Source organism: Mixophyes fleayi, chromosome 9 (genome assembly GCF_038048845.1).
Source record: "Mixophyes fleayi isolate aMixFle1 chromosome 9, aMixFle1.hap1, whole genome shotgun sequence".
Taxonomy (NCBI): Eukaryota; Metazoa; Chordata; class Amphibia; order Anura; family Limnodynastidae; genus Mixophyes; species Mixophyes fleayi.
This window is the reverse complement of record NC_134410.1, coordinates 88,471,749-88,490,997: the sequence shown is the minus strand read 5'-3', so window position 1 is coordinate 88,490,997 and position 19,249 is coordinate 88,471,749. Positions and strand designations below refer to the sequence as shown.

The window sequence follows — 19,249 nt, the reverse complement described above, 5'->3', positions numbered from 1 at the left end:
ATCATTGATATGCGTGCAATGTTTGTAAAATAACACTTTGTGAATAGCATATTTTATATTGCCATGTTCAAATGTTGGTTCCAGCATCCACCTTTTTCACCAGCGTTGTTGCACTGCCACAAAACCTGTTCTGTAAAATGATTTACAAATCCATTATTCTTCAAATATATAATTTTTTAATTAATAAAGTTTTTTTCAAATATTTTACATTTGTGTAATAAAATCTGTTCTTACATTTTTTATTTTTTTACACATTAGTGGAATTCAGCTCATGTTTGTGCACGTCTGCATAGACTGTCCCAGCAAAGTTAACAGTTACCAGTGTGGGCCTGTATTGCTAGGTCAGTATCGCTCAACCGCCCATCTCTATTTTTTTGTTAAATTGTGGAGACAAGTGATTTTTCTTATTGTTGCAAATTAAACAAGTCTGATCTTCCTAGGGAGTTCAGCCTTGTGCTGACTATCCTGGGGCTGATTTGTCATTATTGCAGGTTTTCCCTGTCATAGTGCCAGCAGCCCAGGCTGGAAAAACCTAGTGCTGGGAATCCCACATTTTTTGTCACCCCGATTTTGCTAGTACTAGTCTAGGCTGGCAGCACTAGGGTTGGTTAAGCTGTTTTGGAGGGTGGTGAGGACAATGTTTTTTTTAAAAACATTTCTTGTCTTTTTTTTTTTTTTCATGTATTGCTGTTTTAAACCTAATGCTTTATGTCGGCTTTTTGACTGTAAACCTTACAACCCTATCCACATTTTGCATGTCAACATTTTAACTCTGTTGACTTATGAACATGTAGACATTATGACTGCCAACATATTAACAGTGTAGACATTTTGACTGTTGATATTTCATACTCAACTCCTTGTACTTTGCCCATCCTGGGGGGTAAATTTATTAAGCTGCAGGGTTGAAAGAGTGGAGATGTTGTCCATAGTAACCAATCAGATTCTAGCTTTCATTTTGTAGAATGTACTAAATAAATAACTAGAATCTGATTGGTTGCTATTAGAGATGGGCGGGTCCGGTTACCTGAGAACCGAACCCACCCGAACTTTGGGTATTCGAGTACCAATCTGAGTAGCTCGGTACTCTCCCGCCCGCTCCGAATCCAAATCGAGGCCAAACGTCATCGCGACGTCGTCGGATCTCGGGGCTCAGTTCTCGCGATACTTCAAAATTATAAATACACGCCTCCACAGCAATCCATCACCATTTGACAGAGGGAGAGAGCAGGGTGTAGTCACAGGCTGATTAGAGCAGGGACAGAGAATCCAATATTCTTATTCCAATTGTTGTAACAAAAATCGCTAGAGAAGAGAGGATAGAGGTTTTTTTTCTTTTCAATATTTGGCAGTCCCCAGTGCTTTTGGGGTGTCCCCCCTAATTGTGCATAAATATTTCTGGCTGTCAAAATTATTATCTGTCAGCAGTATCTACCAAATAATTGTTAGCACTCCCCAGTGCTTTTGGGGTGTCCCCCATAATTGTGCATAAATATTTCTGGCTATCAAAATTATTATCTGTCAGCAGTATCTACCAACTAATTTTTAGCACTCCCCAGTGCTTTTGGGGTGTCCCCCATAATTGTGCATACATATTTCTGTCTGTCAAAATTACTATCTGTCAGCAATATCTTACCAAATAATTTTTACCACTACAAGTGCTTTGCGCTCAGAATGGATTCAAAGCAGTCCACATATGATCAGAATGAGCAACCAGGTTCTGTCACCAGTCCTGATGTTAGTGTTCCCAGTATGTCATCTGGGCAAGGCGATGTCAAACTACACAGTGTTTCGAAATCAGTCCAAAAAAAACAAAACCCCAAAAAATGTATTGTGTTGAAGCGAAATAGAAGTGTTACTGAGCAAAAGTTAAGTGCCGATAAAAAGAAAATTGCCAACATGCTATTCTACACACGCAGTGGCAAAGAGAGAATGATTCCTTCACCTTTGGCTATTAGTGGCAGATCCAAAAATGTTACCGAGCCTACAAGTGGTGCACAACTACTGTTACGCGTCAAAGCCGAGCTGCAAGATAACAGTAAGGCATTAGAGGATAATGTTTGCTCTGAATCAGAAATGACACCAATCCCTGTGGAGAGTCCATCCAACAGTGGGATGTCTAATTGTGAGCATTCTGTTAGTGTACACATAAAGAAGGGCCCTTTCAGCAGTTCTGCTGATATGTGCCTGAACAGCCCGAGTGTAGCCGGTGATACACCAAGTGAGGATGACACTTTGTCTTTAGAAGAGGATGTGGGGGAGATTTAGGTATCCGACGATGAGGATGCGGTTGATTGTGTAAGTCCTGCAGCAGTGTGGCACCAGTGGGAGAAGTTCTGGCACGTGAGGTTCTGGCACCAATATGCACTTTCCATACACAAGCAGGGATGACGCAGGTGGCAGACCACAACAGTTTGACATCTGGGCTGGTTTGAAGGATTTGTCAAAAAAATGTGTGAACTTGACCATAACTCCAACCAATCCTACTATTAACATGCAAAGGATGGTGGAGAGCCTATCAGAGATTAAACTGTATCTTTCCTAATTTGCACTAATAATGTTTGGGTGTAATATACACCCAAAGACGAGTGCTCAATTGCTAAGAGTCATTGATGAAGAGAAAGACAAGCAGGCTTGTCTGTAGAATTTGCAGGCAAATTGTGCTGCATTATATAGGTAACACCCAAAGAGAAGAGCTCCATTGCTAATTGTAATTGCTGAAATAGAAATAATAGGGCTGACAGTCTTGGTTTAAATCTGCAGTTACATTTTATTGTACCATAGCTCACTGTGAAACAGGAGACGTGGCAGGGTTTAGTGATAGTCTTTCTCAAACAATACTAATTCATCCCACCATCACCGAATAGTCTGTGTAGTATGATGTAATTGCCGATAATGGCCTTCCAAAGGGAATGACTAGTTGATTTTAGGGCAGAGCTGTCACGATTTTTGGGCAATTCTTTTACAGCACAGCAAATATCAAAATGTTGAGCGGACTCATCTGCATCACCACTGGGTGTCTTGGGAAAGCAATTTCTTTTACAACAAGCAGTTGCCAGAGAAACTGAAGGAGAAGAAGTCCCAACAAGATGTTGATAATTGTGGGAACCTTGCAAAGAAAATTAAGTATTTAATCTACAATTAAAATATAGTTAGCACATTTACTTTGTTTTATTGCACACTATAATTTTCTGTAGCACCTTTTCAAAATGTATTATTAAGGCAATTACTTGACTCAAGCTAACCGTGTCTGCACTTTCTTCACAGGTAACTACTTCGCTGGACTAAAGTATAGTCCCCTCAAATGCTAGTCTTCTTGCAGCTGCTGCATTCTCCTACATGCTGTTGCAGAAACCAGAAATTGACCCTAAATGTTTCTGGACACAAACAACATCTCCTGCATGTCATTTTTAAAAAGTTCTGTAACACCAAGTTGATAGTGTGTGCAAAACAGGAAATGTGATGGAATTCAACCCCGCTGTAATGCTTGACCAATATTTGGGTCGTAATCAGAAATGACATATCCTCAGGAGAGTCCAAGCAGGATTAGCCATCTTTCAATGACATCCCTTAGTTTTTGGAACAGTTTGTCAGCTGTATGCCTCTTACTGAAGCCGCTGATACACAGAGTAGCCTACTTCTCAAAAATGTGACGTACCTGGGTACATGCTGCTGCTGTCCATGCTGGGGAAGGCGAATGACCAACCCAGTGGGCTTTCACAGTCATATAATCTTTAGTTTGCCCAGTACCGCTTGTACACATATCTGTGGTTAAGTGTACAGTGGGTAGAATGCCATTTTGTCGCCCAATAATTAAATTTTTAGGAACTTTCCGGTACAGGAGAGAATTAGCTTTTCTAGTAAAATGGTATAGTGATGACATTTGCTAACAGGGACAGAACACCTCAATTAAATGTCTTAAACCAACTATATTAATAGTGGACATTGGACCCAGATCTAACACTAGCATAGTACCCAGGGCGTCTGTGATCCGCTTTGCGACTGGGTGACAGGTTGCATTCTTGCTTCCTCTTGCAGAGGATTGTTTAGCTGCCAATTGTTGGTTCAGGGGATATTGATTATGAAGGTGTTGGGGGGGAAGATTGCAGGTGCTGGGATGTAGATGAAAGAAGGGAGGTAGATTATGCTGGAATGCTTGTTGTTATTTTTTTTAACCGAAGTTTCTGATTTTCCCAACAGTTTTCCAAGAACTCGCTGAAAAATGACGAAACATGGATGAGGATACCAGATGGTTAAGGTCCCTACCTCTACTGAGTGTGGCTTTAAAAACGCTACAAATGGATAGACAACTCTTGCCAGGATTTGTGTAAAAATAATTCCACACTTAAGAGGTGGATTTTTAGTCTTATGCCCAGGCATGACAATGGCCTTTTTGTTATCACTGGCAAGAACTGCAGCAATTTTTCTTTTCAAGTTTATGAAAATCATATTGTGACATAGGAGGTGTTCAAAATTGCATAAAAAATGACTGGAAATTAGTGTTACTGAGGTTAATAATAATGTAGCTACAAAATAATACCTAAATTATGTTATTTTAGCACCAATAAATGTAATTTTTTTTAACAAATTGCAAAACAAAACTATACAAAACCAAAACCAAAACACGCAAAGGCGGTTTGGCAAAACCAAAACCAAAACACGACGGTAATCCAGATCCAAAACCAAAACACGGGGGTCAGTGACCATCTCTAGTTGCTATAGGCAGCATCTCCACTTTTTCAAACCCGCAGCTTGATCATTTTATCCTCTGGACCTTGTTGTCTGTCACCTGCCTTGAGACCTACATTATATGGGCAAAAGTATTTCATTAATGAATTGAGGTGTTTCAATCAGACCCGTTGCCAGAGGAGTATTAAATCAAGCACATAGCTATGCCGTCTCCATTTGCAAACATTTGTGATCCAAAATGAGTCATTCTGATAAGTTCAGCGACTTCAAGCGTGGTACTGTGATAGGATCCCATCTTTGTAATAAGATGGTTTATGAAATTTCATCCCTGCTGGATATTCCATGGTCAACTGTAAGTGATATTATTAGAAAGTGGAAGTGTTTAGGAACAGCAGCAACTCAGCCACAAAGCAAAAGATCACGCAAAATCACAGAGTGGGGTCAACGACTGCTAAGGTGCGTAAAAAGTCGCCAAGTCTCTGTTGTTTCCATGGCTGAAAAGTTCCGAACTTCCACTGGCATTAATGTAAGCACAAAACCTGTGCGACGGGAGCTAAATGAAATGGGTTTCCATGGCCGAGCATCTGCATGCAAGCCTCACCAAAACCAATGGCAAGCGTAGGATGGAGTGGTGTAAAGCACGCCAACACTGGATTGTGGAGCAGTGGAAACTTGTTCTGTGGAGTGGCGAATCACGCCTCTGTTTGGCAGTCAGATGGGCGAGTCTGTGTTTGTCGGATGGCGGGAGAACGTTACCTGCCTCACTGCATTATGCCAACTGAGAAGTTATGTGGAGGAGGGATAATGGTATGGGGCTGTTTTCCAGGGATTGGGGTAGACCTCTTATCTTCAGTGAAGGGCAATCGTAATGCTTCAGCACACCAAGTCATTATGGACAATGCTATGCTATGTGGCAAAAGTTTAGGGAAGGACCTTTTTTATTCCAACTTGACTGTGCCCCAGTGCACAAAGAAAAAACTAGTAAGACATGGTTTGATGAGTTCGGTGTGGAAGAAATTGACTGGCATGCACAGACCCCTGACCTCAACCCCATCGAACACCTTTGGGATGAACTGGAATGGATATTGCGAGCCAGGCCTCCTCGCCCAACTGCAGTACCTGACCACATAAATGCTCTACAAAATGAATGGGCACAAATTCCCATAAAAACACTCCAACATCTTGTGGAGAGCCTTTCAAGAAGAGTAGAAGCTGTTATCCCTGCAAAAGGTGGACCAACTCCATATTAAAATAAATGTATTTGAATACAATGTTTTCTGGAAGCTGTTTTGTGATATTATGTTTTAAGGATTTATTGTTATAAAGATGTGAAATTTAAAACATCCCTGGCAAAAGATCTCTTAAAACACAATTCTGTTTAGAACTGTTTCTATTCATTCAAACCCATTGTGTGACAACATAAACTCACCAATAATCTGATCATGATTACAGGGAGAGCCTGAGTTTTAAAGGCCCAGCAACAGGTGCAGCTCATTAAATGCTTGGGTGTAACAATCTGCTTATAGCTTTCTGCTTTGTATTGGCAGCTCCTGTCTCCTGGAGTTTTGGACCTTATTATTTGTGTTTCATTTTATGTGTTAGCAGCAGTACCTCTGATAACCAGAGGTGCTGCAATTGTGCCTGCTTCTTGTGCTTTAGGAGTTAACCTTCCTGTTCACTAATTATTCCTTGCACCTGGGTGTGTCCTTATACTTGTCTCTCCCAGCATTTATGGCTGGTTATTGATGTTACTCTCTGTTGTCACATCCTGTTGTTACTTGTTCCTGCCTTCTGATATGCTTTTGGTTACCTGCTGCTTGGGATCTGTCCATACCTCCTGCTTCCCTGCATTAGCTGTGTACCTGGTGGTTTCTGCAAATTCATATTACCTTCTGCTTCCTGCATCAGCTTTGCACCTGGTATTTACTACTAACTCATGATTATCTGCTATTTGTACACTTCTGCAAATAAACATATAGTGTTTTCACCAATTTTGTGGCTCCTAGCTGTATTCCTGTATTTAACCGTGACAGTGGGTATGTAATAGGATTGATTAACTGATTAATTGCTTAAAAAACAAAAATCATAAATACAGCAGCACCTCTAATTGGAGTATGATATTGCAACTACAATGTCCACAGTCAGAAGGGACTAGAGCTTCAAGCCCTGATGTATCAGTTTTGTGTACAAATCCATCTTTAGATGTCTGTCAAGGTTATCCTGACTAACCTTTGCTAGTAACTGTATTACAATTGTTATTAGTAGAGCAGCCCCCCTTCTCTGGAACGACCTCCCTCGTTCCATCCGTCTCTCTCCTACTCTGTGCTCCTTCAAACGTGCACTCAAAACTCACCTCTTCCTCAAAGCCTACCAACCATCTACTTAACCCCCATCTCCTCCCTTTAGCTCGTCCTCCCTTCTCTCCTCTTGCCTCAACTGGCTCCTCTTGTGCCTGGTCTGTTTACCCTGCCTTAGGATGTAAGCTCGTATGTAAGCTCCCCTCCTGTCTCCATACCTGTTCTTCCACTCCATCTTTACTGCATATGACTAGCCGGAGTTTCTTAAGTATTGGTACTTTTTGTTCATTGTTCTGTATGGTTTCACCCTGTATAGTCTACTGTTAGTACTGTGTGCGTCGCTGCGGATACCTTGTGGCGCCTAACAAATAAATGATAATTTTATATATATATATATATATATATATATATATATATATATATATATATATAAATATATATATATATATATATATACACATATATAAAAATAAAATTGTCGCATTTCTATTTATAGACAGGCTCGGGCTACAATCTGCAAAGCCTGAAGAAGACAAGGAGGAAGGTGAGAGTGAAGGAGACTGGCTGTCCTCATAATTTTAATGTTGATGGATGGGAGAAAGGTGAGCCAGGAGCTGAAGCTAAAAAATCTCCTTCCAGGGAGGCTCAACTCTGTCGCACTGCAGGACACAAAACTGTAATCACTCCAGACACAAAGGATAATATCCAGGCAACTAGCGAAGGTAACTACATAACACAACCAGAAAGAACCATTGGGTTTTTCCCTCCCATCAAAGGGTGACACTGTGGAGAGAGGAACTGGAAAACATGCTATCTGATACACAAAGCAAGTTGGATGTATAGAGGTACATTTGACACCACCATGTTCTCTAATCAGTTTCTCAGGAGCCTTACATAACTACTATATACTTTGGCGTACCCTGCTCCTTGCTCCATCTAACTGTCTGGAGCATCCTGCTTGCTGTCCACTTCCCTCCTTACATCATGACATCCAGAGTGCTGCACCGACCTCGCAACATAAACGGCAGAATTGTTTTTTCTATTGAGGTGGCCAAAGTTATCTAATCATATAAACTAATAAAGCTCTATTTTACACTAAATTATTTATTAATACAAAATCCAATCAACTAAACAATATTCAAATGCAGTGTCTCACAAACACAAGTGACTCGTTAGCTGCAACTCCACCAGACTAAGTCTGCAAACATCTGACACATTTCATCTCATTCTATGAAAATTTGAGATAAAATGCTATAAAAGAGATAATGTAAGTGAGTAATCTGTCACAGTATCAAAACAAAGAATCCCTTAAGCACATCTAATACTAGGGGGTAAATGTATTAACCTCCGGTTTCTTCAAGACGCCGAACTCGCGGGAGTTGAAGAAACCGGAGGTTAATACATTTACCCCTAGGACTGCTAAAAGCATTAACAACACGGACCAACTAATAATGTAAGATAACAGCGGTCTCTTGTGAAGCATGACAGAAAAATTATCAAATTAATTATTTGTGTTTATCACAACAAAATAATCATATAAAAATGGTGAAATTTTGAATTTGAGAACCAATTTGTGAAACCAGTTTGAGAATTGAAACATGGTCAATTTAAACATATCTATTGATAAGTGCAGACTAGATACCCAAGTTCATTTACATTTGTTCTAAAGTGAGGATTTAGGTGACTGTTTCGCTTAGTCAGAATTTGGTCCAACTGCAATGACAGTTGGGAGGTATGTCCCACTTCACACTGTGCTGCTGGTGAAGGCAGAACTGCGTACACCTAACAGTAGTGCACACTGTATTGCCTATGTATTTATCTAAAATGATAACTGCCCTGTCTTAAGTGCCCCAGGAACCCCTGAACCTTAATCCAGTTCTGGTCATACTTTAGTGGTTTAGCATTTATCCCATTGACTGCCTTCTACAATGCACTGGTCCCATTCTCAGATCAACAGTATAAAGAAAGGGGTCCCTTTTGAGTGATCTTTATATTATAAATAATTAAAAGATATAGAAAAAATCAAAACGGATATAGCAGAATTTTATCTGAATACATATTTACTAATTCATCACATATATACTTGAAAATATCACAATAACAATAAGTAAAAAAAGGTAAAAAATAGACAGATAATCTGTTAATATATTTCTTCTCAACTGTGGCATACCCCACCTCCCGGTTTAGCAGTTTTCTGCTCAAATAAGCCACAGGGTGCTCCTGCACATCTGGCCCCACCTGGCAAAGTACTGCTTCCAGTCCATGCTGTAACACGTCAGTTTGCACAATAAAGTCCTTGTCATAATTGGGCACCAATAGTACTGGAGCAAGAACCAGGGATTCCTTTAACAACTGAAATGCCAGCTCACAAACGTGTGTCCAGTCAATTACTTTGGGAAGTTTCTTCTTAGTGAGATCTGTCAGGGTCTTCGCTATAGTACTAAAGTCTGGGATGAAAAGTCTGTAGTACGCTGAGGTCCCTAAGAAGGCCAGTACTTGTCTATGGTTGTGGGCTCAGGGGTCTCGGATTGTCTCTACCTTAGCCGGTTCTGGTTTAACCCTACCTCCCCACACACGATGACCCAAGTACTTCACCTCTGACATCCCTATTTGACACTTGTCTGCTCTGATGGTCAGACCTGCCCACTGAATTTTCTCTAACACTTGCCCTACATGTTTCAGATGGTCCTCCCAGGATTTACTGAAAATGGCAATGTCTTCCAAGTAAGCCTGAGCAAAAACTTTACACCCTTCCAGCAGGTGATCAACTACACACTGGACAGTGACTGGTGCGCTCTTCATCCCAAATGTCATGGACTTAAACTCGTACAGGCCAAATGGGGAGATGAAGGCCGACCATTGCTGAGACTCGGGGGTCAGCGGTATCTGCCAATACCCCTTGCTCAAGTCAAAGGTGAAAATATACTTTGTTCCAGCTAACTCGTCTAGCAGAGAGTCAATTCGGGTTATGGGATAGGCATCAGACACGGATACCTCATTCAACCGGCAGTAATCGCGAAGGGCCACAGCACAGCCTCAAGCTGCACCCTCTTGCGGACACTCAACTACTCATCCCAGCCCACTTCCTCTACACCACCTTCACCTCTGGCATCCGCGAGGAGGTCAGGTAATGGGTCACTTCCTGGTTCCTCAGTTGGTAAGCAGCAACCTGATGCTACCGACTCCACACGCTCATGGTATGCCTTCAACAAATATACGTGGTAAGTCCGCTGCTGCCTACGGTCGCTATCAAAAGATACCACGTAAGTGATGTCACTCAGGCATTTTGAGACCGTGTACGATCCAGCCCAGGCAGCCTTGAGCTTGATCTGGTGCGTGGGCTCCGGAACAATGACTTCTGCCCTAACTCAAACACTCTGACATGCGTGCCCTGATCATACCAAGTCTTCTGTTTTGCTTGCGCTTCCGCTAGGTTAGCCTGCGCGAGCCCCATGATATTCTCTAACTTATCTCTGAGCTTCAACACATACTCCACCGAAGAGACATCCTAGGTGGGTAGCTCCCCTTCCCAAAACTCCTGGAACAGGTCAAGAGGTCCACGGACTCTGTGGCCATATAGCAGTTCAAAGGGAGTGAAACCATTAGACTCTAGCGACACCTCCCAATAAGCAAACAGGAGGTGCGTCAGGTAGCATCCCCCCCTCCATAGTTACAAATGCCAGTTGCATGTGCTTCAGAGTGCAATTGAACCACTTGCACAGTCTGTTAGTCTGGGGAAATTAGGGGGCAGTACGGAGTTCCCGCACTCCGCATTTTGCCTAGAGACACTAGACCATCCTACTCTGCTAAATACTCCTAGCAGCTTGTTCGCTACCTTTTCCGCAGTTATGGAGGACAGAGCTACAGCCTCTGGATACCGGGTAGCGTAGTCCACCACGGTGAGGATGTACCTCTTCCCCAATCTACTGGGCACAGGCAGGGGACTTACTATGCCCACAGCCATTCGCTGAAAAGGTTCCCCAATTTTTGGCAAGGACTTGAGGGGAGCATAAGAATGGGGGCGCCCAAGATGCCGACACACATCACAGGACTTACAGTAGGCCCGGACGTCATCCAACATTCCAGGCCAGAAAAGTTCTGTGTCAGGCGCATCAGTGTTCGGTCTCTTCCCTGTTGTCCAACTATATTGATTTCATGGGCAAATGACATTAGTTGAGTACGAAAGCCCCGTGTTTCCACCAGTTAAACTTGTTCCTGAACTGGTCTATCCCCATCTACCTTCCTAGCTACACGGTATAACAACCATTTATGCCAGGTCACACTCCCCACCTTCATCACTGGAAGGCTGCCACCAGCCTGGTGCCTCATGCCTTCCAGTGAGGGATCAGAGAGCTGCGCTGCCCTGAAATCTTCTCTGCAGCCCTCACCATCATCTATGTCAGGATACGCTGCAGGGGGTCTATGTTGGAGTGACTAGGGTCACTTAAAGTGGGGTCAGTCAAAGAGGGTTCACTGTGGTCTTCTATACTCGCCGCTGGAGCTGTCATACTGCTAGGGACAGGATCATCGCCTCTTGCCACCAGAAATCTGTGACAGGATGGACCGCCTATGCCACCCTGTCTGTTGTTGCTGGATCCGGCTGGGCTTACTTTGCCACCATTCCCTTTCGTTATCCCAAATGCGCCCCCTCTCCGTAGTAGGCGGGGCTTTCAAATGCTGCCTCCAGCATCCAGAACCGGGTTTCTTCTTGGTAATTGACACTGTGTGTGTACCCCGTTACTGGTGTACCTGGGCTGGTACTCCTGACCTCTTCCTATGGATCAGGGTTGCTGTGGATGGATCCCCCCTGGTCTATCACACTAGCCAGAGCTGCTGGGTAGCGGGCAGTGCAATGGTACTGGATGCTAGGTCCAAACCTCAGAAACAGCCGGGAACGGATTCGATTTTGGGTCTAATCTGTAGGTCGCAGGATTTTCAGCATGGAAGGTCGTTTTCAAGCAGGTCTTTGAAGCAAGTGATGTTTATTTGCAGTCACACTGGTTGAAGGTACCAGTGATCAGGTCAGATGGAACCAGAAGAACAATTTTCAATACGACAGTGTATTTCATACAGATTTGAACACAGCCTCACATGTAAGCCAGCCCCCTTGAGTTCTGAGCTATCTTTTGAATCAGGATGCAATTTGTTTACCAAAACATGGATTTACATGCAATGCAAAGCTAACAATATTTACAGTTATCTGTGATATTCTAAAACTTGCTGTGTTTTCCTGCATCTCGTTTTTAGACGCAGGAAATTTAACAGCAGTCTAATTAAACCTTCCTGTGCCTTCAGGTGCTAACGCTCACAAATCAAAAGGTCTAATTTACATGAGATTAACATGGGTCCTTTTTTCAGTTGCAGAATACACATTCCCAAAGAAAGGTACAAAACCCCTAACAAGTTATTTCCCCACATCACGATACACAAACGACTTCCTCCACAAAGGCTTATTGTATCAGATATATACCTCAGAAATCATGCATTTCCTCTAGCAAAGATAAAACAAACACATTTCTTTCCTTGGTCTCAGAAATAAAGATATCTCTTTTACGAAGATACCCACAATATCAAAAATAAGTACATTTGCAATTATATAAATAAGCACCCTGCACTATTTCCTTTAAATAAATTTATACCATAAGTTATTTATAAGTGATGCAGTCACAGTATCCTTGTTGTAGAACTCTACATTTACCTGTTTCTACCCAGCATCTTCTGGACCACAGTGTATGTCTGCTGCTATCTCTCTCATCTCCATTTATCCAGGTATCCTGCTGCATAGACTATTTGGACTCCAGCATTCCTGTCTTCCAATATTACTACCTATTTTATCTCCATTCAGTCTGCACACTCCACATGGCCCTGCTTGTTGCATACTGGGAGAACCCCGACCTGCGAACAGAAACCGCTAAGCCCACACTTCCTTGCGGGGATCACTGGTGAACACCTTCTTTTTCATTAGACGCTGTGTTTCGCTGTTGGTGCCACTAAACAAAGCAGACCCTAAGGGTCACACTTCACTGTTGTTTTGTGACACCAAAGCACTCAGTCTTATGCCAAGTATAAGATTTGTCTGCAATGTTATCACTAGAATGTTTATATACATAACTCAAATATAAATAATTTTGCACTTTATTTTTTGTACCTTAAAAATGTTCAGTCACAAATGTGTAACAGTAACAATATAGCGTGTCACCATATTGCAATTAACAAACCAAAAAGGCATTAACTTACATCCTGTTAGGAACCCCTCCAACCGGCACAACACAACCCGGAATCTACTCTGCCAGTCAGGTGTTCACTGGAGCCCCTGATGGTGGGGACAGACTGGGCCGCAGACTGGCAGAGGGTCGTGAAGTGCGTACCGGCTGGGGAGAACCCAGGCAAGAAGAGTCAGGTCCACGCAGAGGTCAAGGCCGGCAGCAGACAACAGTATCGATGGAAAGGCTGAGGTCAGGGGTCACAGGCAGGTAGCAGAACGGGTAGACAGGTCCGGGATCAGGGTCACAGGAAACACGAGCGAAGTCCAATTCAAGCCAAGGGTCATACACGGGGAGTCAAATAGAGATATCAGGATACAGGAACAGGAACTAGCAGGTCAGCAGACTGGAGCACAGAAGCTATAACCGGCAATGAGGCAGCAGACCTCATTGCCTTAAATACAGACAAGGACCAATCAGCAGTGGAAGACACTCCTGCAGAGTAATTACAAGTATCCAGCAGGGCCAATCAGGGCTTGTCCCTGAGCCACCCAGTTGCAGGCTAATGCCTGATAATCAGCCCTATAGACTGGCTATTAATGCGCATGCGCCCGGCACCGCCGGGACGCAGCGCTAATGAACTAGCGTCCGGCCGTTGCCCTGGTGACGGCCGGACAGGAGGAGGAAATGACGTCCCGGTCGTCAAGGTGACGACCTTTTCGCTCTAACCCTCAATTTCGTCCAGTGTCACCCGCTGTGATTCCTATGGAGATAGGACGTTCCAAGTTATCTTCTGAGGAGAGGAAACGAAGAGTCAAGAATAGACTCTGTATCTATTGTGCTGATTCCACTCATGTCCTCAGCTCCTGCCCTAAGAGATCGGGAAATGCCAGGCCCTAACTAGTTCTGGAGAGGTGAAGTTAGGGTCCCTAGAGTCCTCTCCATCGTCTATGAAATCTAAAGTCTGCGCTTTTGATGTGACTATTTCCTTTGCTACCAAGACCTTTGAGTCACAGGCATTGATTGATTCCGGAGCAGCAGGAAATTTTATTTCCAAATCGTTAGTTAATCAATGGTCTCTACCAATGATTACCTTAAAAACTCCCATTACTGTGACGGCTATCGATGGATCACGTCTCATCAACGGTCTCATCACCCAGAGTACGTCTCCAGTAACCCTTCAGATTGGTGCTCTGCATCATGAAGAGATATCGTTTTTAATTCTTCCTGTTACGACAAGTCCGATTGTCCTAGGCCTTCCATGGCTTCAGTGTCACTCTCCCCAGATTGACTGGCGCACCCCTCAAGTCACGTCTTGGGGGCTTGAATGTCACCATCATTGCCTTTCCCAAGTCATCCCTCTCAAGGTACAGCAAGCTTCCATCTCAGCTATTTCACCGGGACTCCCTCCTCAATATGCTTCATTTACCGATGTTTTTGATAAAGCTCAGTCTGAACGTCTTCCTCCTCATCGTTCTTGGGATTGTCCGATTGATCTTCTTCCTGGCAAGACTCCTCCCAGGGGCCGGGTCTATCCACTCTCGTTACCTGAAACTCAAGCTACATCTGAATATATACGGGAGAACCTCCAGCGTGGGTTCATTCGACCTTCCACCTCGCCCGCTGGAGCTGGGTTCTTCTTTGTCAAAAAGAAGGATGGATCATTACACCCTTGTATAGATGTTCGTGGACTCAATGCCATTACTATCAAGAATCGGTATCCCATTCCGTTGATCACTGAGCTATTTGACCGCATCAAGGGAGCCCGTATTTTTACTAAGTTGGATCTTCGTGGTGCCTACAATTTAATCAGAATCCGTTCCGGTGACGAATGGAAGACGGCGTTTAACACCAGAGACGGGCATTACGAATATCTGGTAATGCCTTTCGGGCTATGTAATGCCCCCGCTGTTTTTCAGGGCTTCATCAATGAGATTTTTCGGGACTTATTATATGTATGTGTCGTCGTCTACCTGGACGACATATTGATTTTTTCACAGGACCTGCCTTCTCACCACCAACATGTGGCAGAAGTCCTCTCCAGGCTACGGAAAAATTCATTGTTCTGTAAATTAGAAAAATGTTCATTCGAATTACCCCAGATTCCATTCTTGGGGTATATTGTTTCCGGAGTTGGTCTGAAGATGGATCCTGACAAAGTAAATGCTGTACTACATTGGCCCCAGCCAACTACTCTTCGTGCCATCCAGCGTTTTTTAGGTTTTGCCAATTACTATAGACGCTTCATTCAAGACTTTTCTTCCATTGCATCTCCTATTGTGGCCCTGACTTGAAAAGGGGCTAATCCTAAGCAATGGTCTACTGAGGCTATTCAAGCCTTTCAAACATTAAAAGAGTCCTTCTCTTCGGCTCCAATCCTTCGTCAGCCTGATGTGACACTCCCCTTTTTTCTAGAAGTAGATGCCTCTAATGTGGGCTTAGGAGCTATTCTCTCCCAACGCTCGGAACAGCAAAAATTCCACCCTTGTGCCTTCTATTCTCGGGGTCTCCTACCCGCAGAGAAGAATTATACCATCGGAGACAAGGAATTACTGGCTATCAAAGCCGCATTAGAGGAATGGAGATACTTGTTGGAGGGAGCTCGCCATCCGGTGACGATCTTCACGGATCATAAGAACTTGTCATATCTCCAGTCTGCCCAATGCTTGAACCCTCGTCAAGCAAGATGGTCTCTTTTCTTTTCCCGTTTTGAATTAATAATTACCTTCAAACCAGCTGCCAAGAACAAAAAAGCTGATGCCTTATCTAGAGCCTTTGTTACGTCCTCTGATATAGAAGAGGTTTCCAACCATACCATTCTAGACCCCAAATGTATCTCACTGGCTGCTTCATCCACCAAAACGCTACCATTTGGGAAGACCCTCGTGCCTCCTACTCTAAGGAGGAAAATCCTTTCGTGGTTCCATGCCTCTCGTTTTTCTGGACACGCCGGTGAACACAAGACTTTTGAGATTCTCTCTCGAAGTTACTGGTGGCCTTCAATGAGGAGAGACGTCAAAGAGTTCATTGCTTCCTGTGAATTATGTTCGCAATTCAAATCCTCCCGCAGAACCCCAGCAGGGTTGCTGCGACCACTACCCATTCCGTCCAAACCATGGACCCATATTAGTATGGATTTCGTTACTGACTTACCACCTAGTAAGAACCATAACACTATTTGGGTGGTAGTGGACAGATTTTCGAAGATGGCTCATTTCATCCCTCTGTCTGGTTTGCCTTCCTCGTCTATCCTGGCTGAACATTTCATTAAAGAGATCTTCCGTATCCATGGATGTCCATCTGAGATTGTGTCTGATAGAGGAGTACAATTCGTGTCCAGATTCTGGCGAGCCCTTTGTAAAACCTTGGGCATACGATTAGCACTCTCATCTTCTTACCATCCACAATCCAATGGACAAACCGAACGTGTCAATCAAGATCTTGAGACTTTTATAAGGATATTTTCATCAGCCAATCAAGACAACTGGGTAGAGTTACTCCCTTGGGCTGAGTTCGCCCATAACAACATGTACCATGAGTCATCATCCAAAACTCCATTCTTTGTGGTCTACGGTCACCATCCGTCTTTTCCGGAATTTCCGGCCCTCCCGCCCACCCAAGTTCCTGCGGTGGAAACGGTTTGTCAGACCTTTAAAAATATCTGGTCTCAGGTCAGAACCTGTTTAAAGAAGACATCTGTCAAATATAAATCTTTCGCTGATAAGAAGAGGCGGGCTATTCCACCACTAAAAATTGGAGATCGTGTCTGGTTATCCACAAAAAATATTCGTTTGAAGGTTCCATCCATGAAATTCGCCCCTCGTTTTATTGGTCCATATAGGATCATTCAAGTTATCAATCCAGTATGTGTGAAACTCCTTCTTCCTAAGAGTCTTCGGATTTCTAATGCCTTCCATGTATCTTTGCTCAAACCTCTTATTATCAACCGTTTTTCAACTCCTCCCTCAGCTCCGCAGCCAGTTCAAGTTCATCAGGAGGAGGATTTTGAGATTACCGAGGTACTAGATGCAAAAATTTCGCGAGGAGTCCTCCACTTCCTCGTTCATTGGAAGGGCTTTGGTCCTGAGGAGCGCTCTTGGATCAAAGCTGAAGATCTTAATGCTCCTGCCCTTTTGAAGAAGTTTTACTCCAAAAATCCGGACAAGCTCGGTTCCAGGCGTTCTGTGCCCACCTTTAAAAGGGGGGGTACTGTCACTCACCGGACCGTGAGTGCCTCTTCCCGGACATTTAGGAACCGTGGCCGTCCACCATCCTGAGGGTCTGCGCATGCGCAGCCCTTTTCTATACTTCAGTGTATACTCCTTTAACTTAATTGGCAGATCAGGCAACCTCCCTATATTAAGCACCTGTGGTCACCACCACGTTGCCTGATCTTGGAGTCTCATTCCTCATGAGTCTCTGAAGGTGTTCCTGTATTACTTGTGTATTCAGCGCTGCTGATTCCTGTGGTTTCCAAACCACTTCTACTACTGTGGTTCCATTCCACTTCCACCATCAACTGTATCATCATGACTGTTTGCTGATTCCTATCCGCTGCCTCCGTGCACTACAGTCTTCTACACCACTTCAACGTTATTTTATATCAATGTGACTGTTTGCTCATTGCTATCCGCTGCCTCCGTGCACTCCAGCTTTTACCTCACTCACCTGCTTCTCATCAAGTCTGTTTGCTGATTTCTATCCGCTGCCTCCGTGCACTACAGTCTCCTGCTTGCAACTCGCCTGTGTTCAACATCGTGACTGCCAGCTGACTACTATCCGCTGCCTCTGTGCACTACAGTCTCCTGTTTGCAACTCGCCTGTGTTCAACATCGTGACTGCCAGCTGACTACTATCCGCTGCCTCTGTGCACTACAGTCTCCTGCTTGCAACTCGCCTGTGTTCAACATCGTGACTGCCAGCTGACTACTATCCGCTGCCTCTGTGCACTACAGTCTCCTGCTTGCAACTCGCCTGTGTTCAACATCGTGACTGCCAGCTGATTACTATCCGCTGCCTCTGTGCACTATAGTCTCATCTCATCTTTGCTGTGACTTCCTCGAGACTGCCGCTTTCATTACCATCTGCTACACTTCGTGATCTACAGCTCCTGCCCTGCGCTGCACTCCTGTTTCCCATCGCTGTTGGTTCCTGTGGTTGCTACTGGTTACCTCCGTGTGCCGCTGAGTCCTGCCGCTGTGGTCAGCGCTATCGTCCATCTCCTGCTGATCCACTCTCCACGCCTTCACGTGTTCCACTGGTCTCTACCCTCCTGTCAGCATTGGATTTGTATCTCTTCTACTACCCTCTGCTGGATCATCTCCATTCTCCTGGGTTTCCTATGAGTCCAGTTCCACGTGTTGCTGACTCCTGTGGGTTCGTGTCCCTGTCGGTCTACTCACCTGTGCGCTGCACCTGCTAGACCGCTGCTTCACCTATCCAGGGACTTCCTATCCAGTCGGCCTCCAGCCGCTCAGGTACCGCTGCAATCCCATCTGACTGCTACTGCTGAACCACGGTATGCATACTTCTCATTGACTGTGCTGTGTATTGCATATCTTGCTGGACTGTGTTTGGTTCTCTCTGGAGTCTGCTATCCGCTGAGTCTATTGCCATCATTGACTGTGTTATCATTGTGCTGGACTACTTCAAGAGACTTTCTAGATTGCAGACCTGATCAGTCATTTACATATATATATATATCTATATTGTGCATATTACTGTGGATCGTGTATAAGGTGCCTGTGTATATCCTGTGTTGCAGTCTTCCCCCGTGCACCTCCTCACATATATATTCAGTGGTACAACTTGCTGATGTCAGACCACTGATCCCTGTTTCCGGTATCACCTGTTCCATTATCCTCTCACATAGCAGTGGTACAACTTGCTACCGCAGACCACTGACTACCTGGATACCTCCACTTGGATTCCATTCCTTCACTCAGACAGCGGTACAACTTGCTACCCGCAGACCGCTGACTCTCATCACCTCCTTGTTTCTGTTGGACATTCCTCCTCACTATAGCAGTGGTACAACTTGCTATCGCAGACCACTGACTA

At 44.1% G+C, this 19,249-nt stretch overlaps 2 protein-coding genes across 3 annotated transcripts in view; one reads left to right on the top strand and one right to left on the bottom strand.

Moving 5' to 3' along the window:
• Positions 1-19,249, bottom strand: part of LOC142100820 (adenosine deaminase domain-containing protein 2-like) — a 1,209,653-nt gene that overhangs the window by 1,110,402 nt on the left and 80,002 nt on the right. The gene's annotated exons all lie outside the window — the stretch shown is intronic.
• ARL13A (ARF like GTPase 13A) overlaps positions 1-19,249 on the top strand; it is a 384,981-nt gene that overhangs the window by 296,751 nt on the left and 68,981 nt on the right. For both annotated transcript variants that reach the window (XM_075184636.1, XM_075184635.1), the window contains exon 8: positions 7,483-7,708. In XM_075184636.1, coding sequence (XP_075040737.1) covers positions 7,483-7,708 — 226 coding nt within the window. The remainder of the gene's footprint in view (positions 1-7,482; positions 7,709-19,249) is intronic.